Source organism: Medicago sativa, chromosome 5 (genome assembly GCF_051527215.1).
Source record: "Medicago sativa cultivar Bolivia chromosome 5, Bolivia_mono, whole genome shotgun sequence".
Taxonomy (NCBI): domain Eukaryota; kingdom Viridiplantae; phylum Streptophyta; class Magnoliopsida; order Fabales; family Fabaceae; genus Medicago; species Medicago sativa.
The window spans coordinates 63,970,874-63,990,271 of NC_140753.1; the positions used below are offsets into that span (position 1 = coordinate 63,970,874).

Here is a 19,398-nt window from a genome sequence, read left to right on the forward strand (position 1 = left end):
ATAGGATATTATTGCACTAAAGCGGTACAACTAAGGACACCTTGGGTGTTATGCTCTATTTTAGAGCATGGGGTTCTTCAAGAAGACATAATGCGTTCTGAGGGTTGAAGAGTGTACGACACCACTTGTGGGATCACCTAAAAGGACAAAGGTAATTTGAGGCAATTGGATCTTCTGAAGGACGTGAATGATCACTCTTGGGCTGAAGAGGTTATGGTGAATCTTGTGAGACTACATAAAAAAGGCTAGTGTGTTTGGATACAAGGATCTTTTAGAGGGTTGAAGGTATTCTTAAGGTTAAAGAGGTCAATGTGAAAGCTTGTGTGACTACAAATTGTAGTTGCATGCAAGGAGAAGGATCAAACTTGGAAGCTTCTGAGACTATCGATGTTGGTTGGATGCTAGTGGAGGCCGGTCTCTAGATCAAGGTTCAAGCGGGGCTTTGAACTTGACATTTTTTTTTCTTTCTTGAGGACTAGTTTGAGGCAAGGTTAAGAAGATAGGTGGTTGATCGTTAAATTGGCATCACAACTAATTTAGAGTTAAGATGGAGACCTATTGTTATTTGAGTCAAAATTATGTGTTTAACTCACGTAAAAAATATTCTTGGCAAGATGGGATCACGACACAATTTCCTACCAGCCAGGACAACAATATTATGTACTTTTGGGATCAGGACATGGCTTGGGTAATTGTAACGTGTTTATAAAGTGTAATTTTTAACCAAATTGATAAAAAAAAAAAAAAAATCTCACTGAAACCAAATGATGGAACTTTTAGGAACCATATATGTTAAGGATTTAGGGTCTTTGGGTGAGATTTAAGGGTTAGAAACATGTGAAGGTGAGAAAAACACAAGAAGGGGGGTTGAATTGTGTTTTGAAAAATCCTTCGTTTCTCCTAAAAACTGAACACACTGATCAGAAGCTAGGTGAGACAGCTTCTGAAGTGATAATCAGAATCTAAATGCAGCGGAATAAAACAGAGAGAGAGAAGAAGAACGACACAAAGCAATTATACTGGTTCCTTCCACAATCCGGAAGTAGTCCAGTCCCCCTTGCACTTCCAAGGAGATTTCACTATGAGTAATATCTGATTACAAATGCTCAAGCACACAAGCAAGAGACTTCCAATGCTCAAGCACACAAGCAAGAGACTTCCTTTGCTCAAGAACACAATCAAGAGACTTCCTGCTCAAGCACAACTGCAAGAGACTTCCTAACTAAACAAAATTACACAGAAAATTGTTTAAGGTTGAACACTTGATATACAATCAGAGGTGCTCACAATACAAATCAGATACAGACTCAATGGACTTAAGAATTTCTAAGATATGACTTTGAGACACAGAAATTCTAAGTGAATGCAGAACAATTTCAGCAGAGGTTTGGTACTTGTGAAAATCTTGTGAGTCTTTCGTTCAGCGTTCTTGCATTACCAAATCTCTAGGTCTTCACTCCTTTATATAGAGGTGTGAAAGAGACGTTGTGAAATTGCCAGCACACCAAAGAGTCGTTTGTTGAAGCTTGATCTTTCACCAATGATCTTTTGCCTGATTTGGCTGTTGTCCTACGAAGAACCAATTTGAAATTCATTCCTTATCCAAAGGAACATCTATGCAGGCGAAGCTGTATTCTGGAGCTATTTTCTTGTCTTGTAGCGTGGACACAAAACAGAGTAGTGGAGAACGTGGTTGTACAATTCGTACAAAGTACAATGTCAACGCTTTCGTCCAAATTGCAAGCACAAGCCTTCAAACACCTTTGAAATGACCGTTGCAAAATTCCACTAATCCTTTGTTTGTGTTTTCGAATCCAATAGACAGCTTTTGCATTGATAATTCTTCAATTCTTGAATCTTTTGTAAATCCAGTTGAGATTCAGCTTCTGGTGAAATATCTTCTGATGAGGCAGCTTCTGATGATGCAGCTTCTGATGATATGACTTCTGCAGCTTCTGATGACGCAGCTTCTGATGATGTGGCTTCTGGACCTCTTGTCTTCAGAAGCACTATTCTTCAGGAGCAGCTTTACTTCAGGAGCGCTATTTCTTCAGAATCATCTAAGCTTCATTTTCTTTTGCTCTTTATTTGCTCATTCAGAACCAATGATGATGTAACTTTATAATTATGGTCCTGTACACTTGAACAAATATTAGCTAGTCCAATTTACAATTTTTAATACCTTGTTATCATCAAAACTCTTTAAGGTTCATTGTTAAACACATTTTGTTCCAACAACATGTAGTATTTGTAAACCAAAAGAGGGTTGGGAAATGGTTGGTGCCTTATGGGGAGAGATTCATTGGTTGGGAAACATACGAGGGACATAAAGATTTGTGGAAAGCTTGAGTGAATCTTGAGAGACCAACAAGGGAGATCCTTATAATATCAAAGGCTACGGGTTGGTCCCTTTTGGGGTTAGATTTTAGAGCTGGGAAATTTTTCGTAAACATTTTGGTTAGTAAAAATCATTGAGTTTTTTTTGCCACGAGAAGAGATTTAGAAAAAGGGTAGAAATCAAGTGTGCTTTGGAGAGCTTGTTCATGTTAATGTCTTGTAAATATTTTGTATCTCTTTGTAAGAAATTCGTTGATTGTGGAGTGGGAAGATCTCTCTACTCTAGATGTAGGTCACTGTTAGGGCGAATTAGGTGGACAAATTCTTGTTGTGTTGTTATCTATTCTCTACTCTCTTTATCTTGTTGTTCTTTTGGTTTGATTGTTATTTTGATTTGCACTTGGTCACTAGATTAGATCCATATATATTGTTTTTTCTTATGACTGTTAGATTTTTGGTTGTCAATGACACTTACTCTATACATCTTTGATTGATTGATATGATTTTGAGTTTCAAATTCACAATAAAGTTGTTGCTTCTGTTGTATTGGTATTTACTGTAACATCCCATTTTCATGACCAAATATTAATTAATATTATATAAGGAGTAACTAATTCTAGTATTGGCAATTAATCATTGTTATGAGTTTGGGTCAGTAGCAAAACAACAACAAAAAAATTAGGCAAAGAAATTTAACTACCCCAAATCATAATTTTAGAGTCTCTTGGGGGCATAGTAGAAATTATTAGAAGGAGGAGGGTCAATTTGGTAAGCATAGAGTGTGAATAGGGAGAAATTACTTTTCAGCCACACATACACATAACTAAATGAAGGAAAGAACATATCAGAGAGAAAGGGAAGGAACGACAGAGAGAGAGAGAGAGAGAGAGAGAGATGAAATCAGAGTAAGAGTATGTAAATTCGTATCAAATGTAGAAAATGTTAGTATGATTTTGAAATTATAGCAACAATGACATGTTCTTATATTTGTACAATAATGTGAATGATAAAAACTACTATATAACAAGCTGCAAGATGATAAGTATAAGATGATATATATGTTTGATTCATATTATAGTTGCTACTTATGTATTAGATTATCGTGTATTTACTACAGTGGCAACTGCAACGCGTAGTTTGTTAGAGTAGTGCAAAGCAATGTGTCTCGAGAAGATTACTCTTTAATCCATAATTGAACAAAAAAGATGTTTGATTTATTAGGTTTAAGAAATGAAGCTTGTTGTTATTAGGTTACTCTTTAATGGTTGTTATATTTTAGGGGTTCTTTTTAGTTTTGATTTTTTTTTTTTTGTAATTAGATTTTTGTATGGTGTATCTATTATTTATTTCTCAATTGTCCTAATTTAATTGTCAATTCATGTCACTGGTAGTCATGTTGCAGTGTTGATGAATATAGTGGGCTGCACATGATAAGGACGATGGTGAAGGTACTAGTAGTGGTAGAGTAATTGATAGATCATACAGAATGTGTGGGGAAGTTTAATCATGCGTATTGATCTTGCCTTGCAGACACCTATGCTTGTGTATTATGTGTGGGGCTACGGTTCTTAATCTTGATTAGTTATTTAGTGGTCTCTGTTTTTGTGTTGTTATGAGTACACAATTTATGTATCTTGACACATTTCCAAATTTTAGTTACTCACTTCTACACATTTGATGTAGCAGAGACGCAGAAAATGATCATGGAAAGTGTAGAAATGGCAATTTTGAGGAACTTGCACTAAAGGTATGGAAACATCATGATAGCTATATTTTAAAATTTTAATTTAATAGCAAATATTGTCAACTGTTCTTGTCTTAAGAGTTTTGTTTTTGGTTTTAAATTCGATATTTTTGTCATTGTATTGAGTTTGATTAAGTTTTAAATTCGTTATTTTTGTCATTGTATTGTGTTTTATCTTGGTTTTTCGGGTGTCAAACATTGATTACGTTTGAACCTTTCTAACCGGTGATATCTTATTTTTTCTTGGGAAGGGAAAAAGTAAGCAAAACCCTTGAGAATCGAGGTCCGGGAGTTGTTTTCGCTACGGGAAGGTGTTAGGCACCCATAACGACTATAGTATCCTATAGGAACCGTCTTTAATTTCTACGCACGCGCTTTATTTTTAAATGCTATTTTGAAAGTATTTATTTAAACCTAAGAGTTATTCTAAGTGAAGAATTGGAGGGAGAAGAATGTTTTTGGATTTTTATTTTAGTTGAATTGAAGGAATTTTGTTCCTTGCCTACGTACCCGTTTAAGGGATCAAATCCACCGTAGTTCTCTTCCAAAAATGTTTTTGTTTTTGTTGGTTGATTTTAAGTTTGAAAATGGGAATTTTGAAGAATGAGAGAAAGAGGCCTCAAGGGCATGAGATTTATGAAATTGTGAGGTTGAATTAGTCATTTGCAAAATGTGGTCCAAACATGGTTAGAGTTCATTGAAATTTGATTAAGAAAATGAAAGGGAAATTCAATGGGGTTTTGGACCCCAAGGTTTATTTTGAAAATGGTTTGAATGAAGTTTGTTCATATTTTTTGGGAAAATTGATTTTTCTAAGTATAAAGCCTAAACATTCATCTAAACATACAATCCTAAACATACATCTAAACATGCATATTCTAGCTATATACCTAAAGTCTAAACATACAATCCTAAACATACATCTAAACATGCATATTCTAGCTATATACCTAAAGTGGAGTGTGTGCATGTGTCGGTGCTTGTGTCGGTGTACATTATTAGAGTCCATTGTCCTTTACATCATTGGCCTAGATACATTCTATGGTCTTGCAAGAATTAAAATGACATGAAGTAAAATATTACAAAGTTCCTAAGTCTTTACATTCTAATTTTTGCATGGAATTTTAAAGTGTCAGAAAAATAAAAACCAAGGATATAGGATGGAGAATGAGATGAAGATGATGAAAGATGCTCATGAAACATGGAACAAAATGGTTAGTAATATAAGGCATAGGATAGTAGAAAATTGGCAAAGAAATAAGGCATGATAACATAACAAAAATGGCAAGAAAAGGCGACAAAATACACCTAACAAAATACCAAAATCCCAAGCACACAAAAGACTCATAACCCTCATATTATGACACTTTTCAAGGGGTTTTGGGGTCAGCCCTAATATGAGGGACACAAGAAAATCACAAGCCAAAGGGTCATGGTATACTCTTAGGTCTATTTAGCACTAATTCACACGCTAAAAATTCAAGTAACTTGCCATATAAGAAACCAATCATCACATATCACAAACATCGCCAAATATTTCAGATCAACAACAAATAATGCCCCAAAATTGCTCTTCAAGCACCAATTATTCATAAGCCAAGATATTGAGATTAAAATGTGCGAAAGACTTCACAAAATATGATAAGAAACAACACAAATCACTCACAATTGCACATGTATTTTTTCTAACAGTTTTCAACATGTAAAAGATCACAAGAAACAAGTCTTAATCACTCAAAACAAATGTAAAAGAAATCACAAGGTTTTTACAAGTTTTTCATCAAGATTTTCAACAAAAATTGAAGAAAAGACAATAAACCAAAGTAAAAATAATTCTCCAGTATTTCTTGATCAATCTTGACATGTAATATGTCAAAATTGATCAAAAAGTACAAAGAAAATTATAGGAATTTTTTACGAATTTTTAAAGGACTTTTTGAACATGCAGGGGTGCAATTAGCAAAATATAACACACACACGCAGGAAAGGGGGGTGTGAAAAGCATACTGGGAAAAAAGAGCAAAAATTCGTTGGGCTTAAGAGCTGGAGCGGGTTAGTGTTGGATTATATGGGCATGGAGCATTGATATGGGTTATGGCAAGTAGTATTAGTAAAGAAACTCACGTACAGGGAACAAAAACAATTGAAGCAATTTTCTTTCTCTCTAAAACACGGTTCCCTCTCTTCTCTCTCAAAATTTTTTTTGAAAACAATATCAAGAACACATCATAATCTTCATCTCCCTCACCTACCTCACCGGAAAATACATGAACATCGCCGGAAAATTCATCAACTCGCCGGAAACTTCATCTTCTCCGGCGAGAAGTGCAGATTCCGGCGAGTCCCAAAACGCTCCGATCTAAACGAATCTTGCAATTTCGGAACCGGTTTTTATTTCTCTATTCGAATTCGAGCAGGCTTTTCAAAATTAAATCAAAAACAACCTAAATCTAACACGAACAAATTTGCGAACAAATCAAAAGAAATGAAGAGGAGCAGCGATACCTCTTGGAGCTTCCAATTCGAAGTTCTTCGCGAATCGTTTTCCTTTGTTCTTGATTCCGTTCTTCCTTCTTCTTTCCTTGCTTCAAATTCAATTCTGGCTTTTGCTTTGTGTTTGAATGTTTGTGTGGTAAAGGAAAACGAAAATGGATGTGTTGGTGATGGATTATGATGATGATGATTGTTGTTAGTTGAAGGTGATGATGAAGGTTTGGTTATGGAGGATTCAAGGTTGTTGTGGTGGTTATGGAGGTTAGAGGAGTTAGTTAGGGTGGAGGAGAAAGTTTGTTGTGGTGGTTGAAAGTTGGTTGTGGTGGTGGAAGTGGTGAAAAAAAAGTGGTTATGGTGGTGGTGATGAGTGGCCACGTGAGAGAGAAGAGAAGAGGGAAAGAGGAAAAAATTGTTTTGTGATTTTTTTGTGGAATTTGTAAAAATGATTGGTGTTGAAAATTTGACCATGACTTTGACTTATATAGGTGATGTGGTAGGCCTTGGACCAATTGGAGTGGGACATGTGGCACTAGACTTGTAACAAACTCTTATGGACCAATAGCATTTGGACACATGGCACTTGGACTCTAACAAACTTAAAAAGGGATTAAAACGCAAATAACAAAAGTACGAGGACCAAAACGAAAATTAAACTAAAATTGAATTGAAAAAGTAAATTGAAAATTAACGTAAAGCGAGACGATTAAAAACAACGAAGCGAATAAGAGATTTTATGTGAAATGACCAAAATGCCCCTAGGGGCTTAAAACGACTAAAAATGACTCAGATGAATTTTTAAAATGGATTTTTAACAAGGAATTGAAGCAAAGACTTATACAAACAAAATTAAAAGACTCAGAGACAATTTTAAGGGTTTAAATAGAGTCTTGACACATGAAAAGACTAAAATGCCCCTAGGGGCAAAACTGACTCAAAATGACCTCAAATGTAATTTTTGAAATGGGTTTTGACATAGAATTGAAATGAAGACTTATTCAAACTATTTGAAAGGACTCAAACAAATTTTAAAAGACTGAAAGAAATTTTAACACAGGAAATGACTAAAATGCCCCTAGGGGCTAAACTGACTAAAAATGACTCAGCTGATATTTTCTGAAATGAATTCTGACATGAGGTTGAAACAAGGACTTATACAAACCAATTTAAAAGACTCAAACAATTTTCAAGGATTAAAATGAGTTGAATGCAGGAAATGACTAAAATACCCTTTTATGTGAATTTTGCAAGTAATATTGAAATAAAATGCAGAGAAAGATGCAACTGATCAGAGACAGTTCATATGACTTATAATGCAAGAAAAGAAGAATTGAATAAGTATTTTTAGGTCCAAAATTAGGGTATAACATATTGTTCTTGTCTTTTAGAAGTTAAATAAATGATGGTTTTAGTAGCCCTTTGTGTGTTGAGTTTGATTGGATGTTTTCCTTTTTAATTTCAGGCTATAGTTGGAAGGGATGTCAGAGAGGGCACCATTAAAGATATTAAAGAATGTCAAAAGAAGAAAAGTAATACGTCTTTGGTTTCAACACATGTTAATGGAAGTAACCAAAAAACACATGTTAATGGAAATCAAGTTGTGTCTGCTAATTATGTTGTAGAGATTGAAATTGTAGAAGTAGATTAGATTGAATTTTAGAATTATGATATTTGGTGACATTTATAGTGCTTATATTTATTAATTTCTTTATTTTGTTGGTAACATTTGTTATTGATTTTGTCATTTGTGTGTTTACTCTCCAATTTTTTTTTTAATACCTTCATTATTTGAGCTGAAAAATATTTGGATGTAAAATATTTATCAGTATTTTTCACATCGGTGGGTATGTTAGCAAATGTGAAATAAGTATATGTATTAAAATGAACTTGAATTCACATCGGTGTATCCTATACTTGATGTGAAATATATATATTTGACATCAGTTTCAATGGTTTATCCGATGTGAAAACTTTTGATATAGTGTAATTTATCGCAACTGTTCCAAACCTGATGTGAAATGTTGCTAACATACAACCTTGCCTTTAGTTACATCGGCTATGACACGATGTGAAAAGTCAATTTCGACCGATGTGAAATGTCATTTCTGTTGTAATCCCTTTCGACCTGAAGTAAAAATCTCGATTTTGACAACCTTTCAACCGTGTGATAAAAGGTATCGTCGATTCTTCTAGGACTTATGGAGTTCATTATCAATTTATTTTTCTAAATTAATTGACTAAAAAACTATTTTTTAGTGGCTGAATTTGGTCGAAATTTGACAATAATGTAAAAAAAACTTTGGATCGTGGCTTCCATCATAACAAAAGAACCTTCCCTATAAAAAAAAAATCATAACAAAAGAAACTTCAATCCCAATTATTTTTTTCTTTTCTATGAAAATCAAAGTTCTAAAGGTGGGGTAAATTAATGTCACATGTAATTGTAAGGTACTCTGTGATAAAAAAAAAAAAAAAGGAAAAGGATAAAAAGAATGCAAGGAATACAAATAAGCTCCCCGAGTGCAGTAGACTCAATGATTGAACAATTATTTCTGTCTTTATTTCATAAAACATTCTAATACATATACGATATATAAGAACTCAATCCTAGTACTAAGGGACAACTGTAGGTAGCCATCAACTAATGACTAAGAGAATTGTGCAGCTGTAGAGCAAAAGGAACATTCTAGTATTAAGGTGACAAGGCAGGAATTCAAGAACTTCTCCTTCTAAACTTTCCTTTTCTTTTATCCTTCTAACTTTTGCTATTCCTTTTCTTCTTTTGATTCACACACTTTTTATCGATTAGAGGTTACAACAATGTCTATTCAACATTTGATACTAAATGGTGGAAGGGAAGCTTGACCTTCTGAACTCTTTCTCTAAGCCATAAGCGATAACTAGTATTTGCTTCACAACTTCTTTTTCCAATATCTCGTCCCTCCACCTTGACAATATCATTCCAAGCTTGTTGTACTCTCCTTGTCTCAACAATTTCTGCATCCATGTCATATATAACAAAAGTAGTTAATGCTTCCTTAGCAGGTTCTCCCCTGTGAGGATGACCTAGTTGCCTCAAAGCCAAAACTGGGTTGTAGTTTATTACACCTTTAGTCCCCATAAGTGGTACATTAGGGAATGTTCCACATTTAAAAATTATATGGTCTATGTCCTTCCATTTTGGAGACCACCGCACCTTTCCTGCATCAAGATTTACCATATATTTAGTCCAATCATGTCTTGTTTTAGGCTTTACATCACACATTATAAAATCCATAATAGGGCAACTCCTCTTGCATCCATTTTTGAATATGTGAGTCATCAACCAAACATATAAAGCTGGAAGACAGCACAAAATTTTCTTGCCTTTTTTCTCATAACAATAATTTAGCGTATAATATACACCAGCAAGAACAGCGTATGTTGGATTCTCTCCATTATCCTTGTAAGCTAGGAATACATCAATTGCTGCATAATCTATGAGTTCTTTTGCACTCGGGAATAAGATTGTCCCATAGATAATAAGTGCTAGCGCATCCCTAAACGCAGCCCAATCCCCATTTGCTGCCAAGCATCGTGCCTTTTCTTCAATTAAACTCCTTGGAAACCCACAAGTACCTTTTCTATTTTGAATCATATCTTCCAATTTTTTAATATCATTGACTTTTAACACATTAGCAATTTTTTGTACTCTGGGGTATTTTCCTGGGTAACAATAAGGCTTCCCTTTCTCTAATGGATACCCTAGAATCTGCTCAAACTCTTCCAAGGTAGGGGCTAACTGAAAGTCTTTAAAAATAAAGCATCGTAGATCGGGGTCATAAAATTGCACCAACGAGCTAATAGCATCAACTTGAACATCCAGTTCCAGAAAGTCAAGAATATTCCCATATCGCTTAACAAACTTCTCACGGTTCTCACCTATTAAGAGCCTCCCGAGAGCTTTCAAGTTATCCACTTCCGGATTGCTGACTGTTACAGACAGCGTTTTCTTTGTCATATTCTCACCACTTGATCCCATTTTGGTTGAAGATACTCACAACTAAAAGCTCAAACTTGTGATTCAGACCTACAAGATTATTAGTGAGAATGTTTGTTGTATATTTTGATGTTCTAAAAGAGAAAATAGTGGCATGGAAAAGTACTATATCTTTTTTTTGTTTTAACTTAAGCAAATGGTGAGGTAAATCAAACATATACTACTTTTCACTTACTTAGTCGAAAAATTGTAAATTTTTACATTAATAAATAAATTTTGGGTGCACAATGAGCATGCCCACCATCACTCTAGTGTAAAAAAAAAAAATTCACTTGGAAGCCAAAGTAAATAAATTTTGTTATGTTGTTAATTTTGTTTTCCTTTTTTGAAGGACTTTGTTTGTGTTCTTAAATGCGACATGTTTTTATCACAAAAGATCGCAAGGGTCATATTTTTTTCCTTTTCAATTTATGGGCAGAGGCCAGAGAGAACTACAAATAGAAAAGAAAAAAAAATACAAAAGTTTTCGAAATATTATAGACGACGAAATAGTAAAATAAAATTTAGTAATAGAGTGGCTATAAGGACGTTGTTTGTATTCTTAAATGCGACTTATTTTTATCACAAAACAACAAAAGAGTCATATTTTCCTTTTTAAAAAAAACAGAAGGGTCATATTAAAAATAGAAAATAAAAAAAACAGAAAAGATTTTTAAAATATTATGGACCAAGAAATAGTGAAATAAAATTTAGATTATTATTTACCTTTGCAAATTTAGTTGCACACTGTCTATTTTGCCCACCGCCTGTTTTATCTATTATCTGAAAAATTAACAAGACAAGGAATCCATCAACCCACAAAGAACAACAACACAGTCCTAAAATCAACAAAGCATGCACACAATGAAACAAAATACCAACAGCAAAGATCAGTTACCTAGTGAAACAATTATACAAAACTAAATAAATGTTCATAAAACACGACAACTCATATATATATATATATATATATAAAATAAAATCAACAGCACAATGGCTCAAAACAAATTAAATCAATCCCAAGGAGAAGAAATGAATATTGCAATTAAAGAAGAACAAATTAATAAAGAGAGAATAAATGAATATACTTTTTAAAAAAGAGAAGAAATCCCTCAAAAAATAAAAAAATAAAAAAAGAGAGAGAAGAAATGAATTGGCAATTAAAGAAGAACAAATTAGTAAAGAGAGAAGAAATGAATATACTTTTTAAAAGAGAGAAGAAAAGAATGCACCACAAATTACTGTCTCACATAAGTATACCACTTCTGTTTTAATTTTGTCTTTGTTAATTTTTCGATCCCAAAGTTTTTAAATTTTAGTGCATACCTTATAATTAGTGCGAGTGAACCAATGATGAGTTATCAATGGATTAAAACTGCAGAGGTTTGTTCTAACAGTGAAAATCAATGAAAAAAAAAGAAATAAGTAGAAGAATTAGGGATATAGTTTGAGTTAATTGTGAAGGAGAGAATTTGAGTTTGAGTATGAGAAGAGTATTTATAGACATCGAGGTGGCAACCACTGAGTAAAAAAACTTGCTTTGCTAAGTGATTTAAGGTTAATTAATTCATTTGAGTAGTGATTGATTTCACAAATGAACTTTGAAGTTAATCACTGTTTTAAAGTTGTTAAACACAAATTCTTACATTAAGTAGAGCTAGTATTGTATGAATTAAGAAAAGTGGAAGTCCTACATTGGATAGATCACATATATTAGTAATGTTTATGCAAACAAAATAAACAATAGCAAAAAATATATATTTATATATTTTATTATTTGAAAATGTTAAATTAAATTGCTATGCAATCTAATATATTTTCGTACTTGATCTGAAATATATTTTGGTACATAATATAACCCCAGATGGAATCAAGCTCCTCCTGCTAGCGGATGCTAGTATGACCTTCTTCTATAGATAACTTCCTTTTGGTGCTTTCAAGAAAATATTTGGTACTCAATTTGAAATAGTTGTTGCATTAGAGATGTGGTAGAGTTGTAATTCACGTCCGAAAAGGAAATTATTCTCTAGGACGTGATGCATGCTCTATAGATAAGAAAGAATCTTTACAAATTTCTACTGAATAAGACTGAGTCCACTCAAACTTAAAAGAGACTTGTACAACATGTATTCTTCTTGGAAAATACGACACCATTGAATGTATGTTCAAAATTAAATTTCTCTTTTTATTTTACAATTTGTGTGATTTTAATATTTGTCATGCCAGACTTTTTCGTGGTTATTGAAGCACATAATATGATCCCCATATGTTCAATGGGTTTTTTGAAGAGTACAAAATTATTCATGAAACAACTACAACATCTTACTGTCTTGAAATGAACGGTAAAGTTGAAAAAGGAAAATAAAATTAGAACAACTACCGAGCTAGTTATTTATTTAAATCATGCTTAATTTCGGTATTGTACCTCATTGGCGAGAAAACTTTTATTAATTGTTTGTTATGTTCTAAATAGAGTACTCAAGTATTAGAACAAAATTTCTACTTATGAAATTTTGAAGAAAAGACGGTCCAACTTGGAACTGTCTGACGTATGTTCAGATTCCATACCCAAAAGAGTTAAACTCACTAGTAGAGTATATGAATGTGTATTCATTGAGTATGTTGTAGATATCAAAGCATTTGGATTTAATGACCTTAATATTAAAGCAATCATAGAGTAAGTGTATATATATATATATATATATATATATATATATATATATATATATATATATATATATATATATATACAGTGGCGGAGCCAGCCAAAAAAATTTGGGGTGGCCGCATTCCGCCATCAGAGAAAAAATTGAAATTTTTTTATGGAGAATTCTTACAAAAGAAACAATCATGTGATTATATGCAAATCTAATTAACCAAATCACAAATCAAATTCATTAACAAATGAATTACCTAATGACAAAAATTCACCAACTATGTTGATCTAAAAAAAGCAGCTAGGAAAGATGAAGTTGATTTAGAAGATGGTCTTCAAAAACAAGGTGGTGTTGAATTAACCAAAGAAGGAGTGAGATTATGAGCTCCGGAACAAAAACTCAAGTGATTAGTAATTACTGGACAAGTTTATAAGGATTAGTAATATCAATTAGGAACTTTAAACCTTTTAAAATATCAATAAGAATTGCAAACTGGGAAAACAAAATCAAAGAAAAACAAAATCTGTAGCAATAATGGAAATTAGAAATTTATACATTGTAGCCAAAATTTAAAGTACATGAATGAGAATCTGAGGGAAAACAGTTTTGAGAAAGTAAAGCTGCAAAATAAGGAACTAATCTTAGCAAAACTACTACAAACATTTTTGACCTTTCTTGGAGTACCCTCCCCAATCTGAACCACAAGGCAAAAAAATTCTCATTTATTGTCCATCATCAAATACATGGATGGATAAACCAAATATAAGTAAGTTTACAAGGTACCTTAACTTGCCCATGGTACCCTCCCTGTTTCACTTGACATAACATAGGCCCCAAATCAACATATCTTATACAGTTATGCTAATCATATCAAGGATTTCTTGTTTGATATTGTTTCATTCTATAACTTTTCAATTATCAAACTACAGTTACCATATAATGAACTATGTAAAGGGCTTGAACTTACTTGTATCTGTCCACAATGTCCACTGACCATATCAATGTCCGCAAGATCCATCATTCTCCTACTAGCTCATAAACCTGTTAATACAAAATAAAATAAAAACTCATTTTTGCCTTCACATAATCACAGTCAGATTTGTTGGTGTAAAAATATTTACTAATAATTGGCCACTACTTTAGGTAATCAGAATCGGTATCAGATGTAAAACAGGTTCAAACCTATGCAACCCAAAAGCCACTACTCATTCTTATGATGAAGTTTCAGGTGGTTATGATGAAGCCTGAGAGAAAATGAAGCAGCAACCAAAGAAGGAGGAAAGTTTGAAGTAGAAGAGGAAAATAAGTAACACGGCTCAAACTGAAGTAGAAGAGGAAAATACATGGATGGTTATGATTGGCCATGGCATGATAATAATATTGAGATTACCTTAGGGGTATTATAGTCTTTTCACGAAATAAATGGGTAGGCCATGGCCTACCCCAGTCCTCGTGTAGCTCCGCCTCTGTATATATATATATATATATATATATATATATATATATGAGATCCGATGACACTTGACACCAAATCTGATCTGTCCAAATCAATTAATCATATTGTCGAACGCCACCAGGTAAGGTCTTGAACTTCCTTGACCATCCTTAGGAAGAAGGTTGCGTGCGTCTACAACTTCCACCGCCAATCTTTTCACCATTTGTGGTGGTCCTTGTTGAAACGGTGTCAATGCCATGTTCATATTTTCATTGAGAGAAGTGAAAAACAAAGACTCGTTTTTCGTTTTGTGTTGTGGGTTGCGTTTTTTTATTTTTATTTTAATAAAAATTTTGTTATTTCCGTATATTTAGGAAAGGAAGGAAGGTTTGTGAAGAATTTGTTGCGAGCAGGTTGGATTCCATGCTCTTTTGCCAAGAACTTTTTTCAATCAATTCCCTCTCTACTACGGGTTCGTTATTCACCTCAATATTTTTTTTATTCTTAGTTTATTTTAGTATGGGGAATATGAAGATTAATTTTTGAATATTTTTGTTTATTTCAATGGCTGTTGAGTTGAGTGAGAATGAAAGCAAGCATCACACTTTTTATATTCACTAATCTCCTAGTCACAGACAAAAAGTTCTGATTCTAATTCTTAATTTTCTATATGTTGGTCAAAAAAGCATCTGCATTTTGAAAAAAGTTCTAGGACAAAGCATCCCTTCCCTCCTTGTTCCTCCTCCCCATGCATCGCCTGGTGTTTCAGGAAGCTCCTTGAGGCACTATTCCATTATATCCCAATCGTGTTCAACAAGCTCAATATGAATGAAGGAGAATAGTTAAGGTAAGCAGACAAACAATTTAATCTCAGGACATCTTGGTGGACTACTTGTGGAATCTGTTCCTTCAAGATAAAAAGTAAATTTTATCTGATTCAACATAATTGGGATCAAGGTACTGGATTAGCTAGCTAGGTCAGTGTAGAATATTGTTTGAACTTTGAAGAATCATATGCGGATTGGAGGAACTATTACTGATGGCATAGATGTGGATGCTGAGAAGCAACCCTCGAGCTGCGAGTTAGCTTAGGACCATTTAGTTAGTTTTATGATTTTACTGATTTTGATGTAATAGTGGTAAAGCTCTTGAGTTATGTTGTGACAGTAAAGATTTTTAGGTTTTACTTTGGATTATGCTTGCTTGCATGCGTTAAGTGATGATTGTAATATATTTGTCCTTTCTTAGTCACAAACAACGTAACATAACTAATTTTGATCAATATTAATAAGATCAAAACCAATATTGTAAGAATCTCCTCAATATAATAATATGAGATTGATTTAGAAAAATCAGTACAACCATTTCTATTGACAAAAATATTTGTCAGAAAGTACACTCTTTGCTCTCAAAGTAAGTTCATTTTCTGAGTCACTTTCACTCAAGTGTTAGTTAAGTAGCTGAGAAAACCAATATTTTTTTTTTAGTAAACTGCAATGATGACGTCACAACAGTTGTTGCTGTTATGATGTGACGATGTTTTATCTTCGCTTGACCAAGGACAAATCAGTGAAAGAATTAGGCCAGTTCCTTCCACAACAAGAGGAGGAAGGAAAAATGTACTCGCAATCATTTGTAGGAAAAATTAGACATAGAATTATTATAAGGTAATAAACAACAAGAAATATTAGCAGTAAATTAATAGAACTCTAAATACAATGGAATAGAGAATAAGTAAACTTATCGATTATTGACCGAGACGTGCATGAAACACTGGGCTTAAGACTATTTCGCCACCCCGGATAGATTATCCGATAGAGTAGGTCTCATAGCTAATACCCTCCAGATACAACAGTCACATCTTGCTAGCACCGCACGTGAATTAGTGTTATGAAATTCAACAAATGGCAAAAAGTTTCATTCTCATTAATTGTGAAAAGAGAATACAAGTAGTATTTATACAAAATGTGATAAGATCAAAGGCTTATCAGCTAAAACTAACTGCTTATCAAGCCAAGCCAAGGAAGTTACTTGCAGCTCAAGTAACTTGCATCTCAAGTTACTTGCAGCTCAAGTAACTGCACTCTCTTCTTCTTTTTCCTCTAAGATCCCCCCACAAGCTGGAGAATGGTAAATATTGAGCATTCCCAGCTTGGATAAGAGAATGTTGAATGGTTGAGGAAGCAGGGGCTTTGTGAAAAAGTCTGCCAACTGATCTGTGGATGAAACAGGAAAAAGTTTCATGATGCCAGCTTGAACTTTGTCTCTGACCAGATGACAATCAATTTCAAGATGTTTTGTTCTCTCATGGAACACAGGATTGGCAGCTATGTGGAGAGCACGCTGGTTATCACAATAAAGAACTGGAAGCTTGACTGTTGAAACATGAAGGTCTGCAAGCAAGTAAAGTAACCACTGAAGCTCACAAGTTGCAGCACCAAGTGCTCTATACTCAGCCTCTGAGGAAGATCTTGAAACAGTTGATTGTTTCTTGGTTCTCCAGGAGATGAGAGAGCTTCCAAGAAAGAAACATTGGCCAGAAACTGATCTTCTAGAATCCAAGCATCCAGCCCAATCTGCATCTGAGAAACCAGATAAAAACAAGGAAGATTGTCTGGGAAAGAACAACCCTTGACCAGGACTTTTCTTCAAATACCTCAAGATCCTAGTGGAAGCCAGATAATGTTTCTCAGTAGGAGAAGTAAGAAATTGACTAAGTTGTTGAGTAACAAAAGTGATATCTGGCCTGGTGTTTGTCAAGTAGAGCAGCCTGCCTATCAATCTCCTGTATGAAGGCACATCAGAATATTGTGCACTATTATCTTTGTGAAGCTTGCATGATGGATCAGATGGGGTAGAGACAGGTTTGGATGCAAGAAAGCCTGTGTTAGTGAGAAGGTCAAGACAGTATTTTCTTTGACAAAGAAATATGCCTTGAGAAGAATGGGCAACTTCCAAACCCAGAAAGTATTTAAGCTGACCAAGATCTTTAATTTTGAATGTGGAATCCAAAATATCTTTGATGAATTGGAATTCATCAAGAGAGTCACCAATTATAATGACATCATCAACATAAACTAGTAAAACTGTGAATGAAGTGGCAGTTTTCTTGATGAATAAAGAGTGATCAGCATTGGATTGGACATATTGATGCTGAACCAGAATGGAAGTGAGTTTTTCATACCACTTTCTACTTGCTTGTTTGAGACCATAGAGGGATTTGAGGAGTTTACACACCTGATTAGGTTTGTCAGGAGTGATACCTTAAGGAACAAGCATGTAAACATCTTCTTGTAGGTCTCCATGTAAAAAAGCAATGTTGACATCTAACTGATGAATGTGCCAACTATTAATGGATGCCAAAGCAAGTACAGTCCTCACAGTGGTGAGCTTAGCAACTGGTGAATATGTGTCAAAGTAGTCAAGGCCTTCAACTTGATTGTAACCTTTTGCTACAAGTCTAGCCTTGTATCTCTCAATTGAACCATCAACATGATGTTTGATTTTATACACCCATTTGCATCCTATTGGCTTCACATTTGGTGGTAAATCAACCAGCTTCCAAGTTCCAGTATTTTCAAGAGCAGTAATTTCAGCTTGCATAGCTTGCTTCCAACAAGTGAATTTACTAGCTTCAGCATATGTGGTTGGCTCAGTGTGAGAGGCAATGGACAAAGCAAAAGCACAATGTGAAGGAGAGAGATTAGTATAAGAAAGATAGTCAGAAATTGGGTAAGAAACTGTGGAAGAAACATGAGAATGATTACAAACATAATCTTGCAAGTGGATAGGCATATTGACAGTTCTGGTTGATTTTCTGAGGACAGGTGGTGGGGAAGGAGAGGAAGGTGGGGTAGGGTCATGAAATGAAGGCTCAGGATCTATAAAGGGAGGTGGAGAAGGATGGGAGACTGCAGGTGGTGGTTGACTTGTGGGACAAGTAACAGAAGGGAAATAATCCCAGTTTGTGGTAATAGATGCAGTATTGGAGGGATAGGGTAAAATGTGTTCATGAAAGCTGACATTTCTAGATATATGTATGTCTCTGGTGTGAATGTCTAAGAGAACAAATCCTTTAAAACCAATGGTGTACCCCAAAAAGACAGATTTTCTTGCTCTAGCAGACAATTTGGTTCTGTTTGCCTAAAGAGAAGTGGAGTACCATAGACAACCAAAGACCTTGAAGCTATGAATGTCAGGGACTTTAGTATGAAGCAAGTAATAGGGAGATTTATTATGAAGACGAGGTGAAGTGACTCTATTGATAATGAAGGTGGCATGCAAAAGAGCATAAGACCAGTAACATGCAGGCAATTTGGACTGAAACAAAAGGGCTCTGCCTACATTTAAAAGGTGTTGGTGCTTCCTTTCAACTCTCCCATTTTGTTGGGGAGTCTCAACACATGATCTATGATGAGTAATGCCCTTAGAAGCATAAAAGGAAGAAAGAAGAAACTCAGGGCCATTATCAGCTCTAATGGTTTTAGGAGTCACATGAAATTGATTCTCAATGAGAGTAATAAAATTTTTGACATGTTGTGATACGTCAGCTTTGGATTTAAGAAGAACAATCCAAACAAATCTACTGTGATCATCAAGTATGGTGAGAAAATACTTATGATTGTGAATGGAAGGCACAGCTAGAGGACCCCAAATATCAAAGTGCAACAATTCAAAGTTTTTGGAAGCAACTGAAGAACTAAGAGAAAAAGGAAGT

The 19,398-nt window shown here is 34.3% G+C and overlaps 1 protein-coding gene and 1 long non-coding RNA gene across 2 annotated transcripts; both read right to left on the reverse strand.

Moving 5' to 3' along the window:
• Positions 1–9,292: 9,292 nt before the first annotated feature.
• On the reverse strand, positions 9,293–12,043 carry LOC146923968 (uncharacterized). Its single transcript, XM_085709041.1, has 3 exons — positions 11,916–12,043; positions 11,316–11,372; positions 9,293–10,640 (listed from the first exon to the last, which is right to left on the reverse strand). Exon 3 carries the CDS (start codon positions 10,590–10,592, stop codon positions 9,396–9,398), a length of 1,197 nt encoding a protein of 398 aa, XP_085565167.1. The 5' UTR covers positions 10,593–10,640; positions 11,316–11,372; positions 11,916–12,043; the 3' UTR covers positions 9,293–9,395.
• A 1,709-nt stretch (positions 12,044–13,752) lies between these two features.
• LOC146923969 (uncharacterized) lies at positions 13,753–14,709 on the reverse strand. The gene is made up of 2 exons (XR_015010946.1): positions 14,429–14,709; positions 13,753–14,287 (listed from the first exon to the last, which is right to left on the reverse strand). It is a non-coding gene; the product is annotated as an uncharacterized LOC146923969 (long non-coding RNA).
• Positions 14,710–19,398: the final 4,689 nt, after the last annotated feature.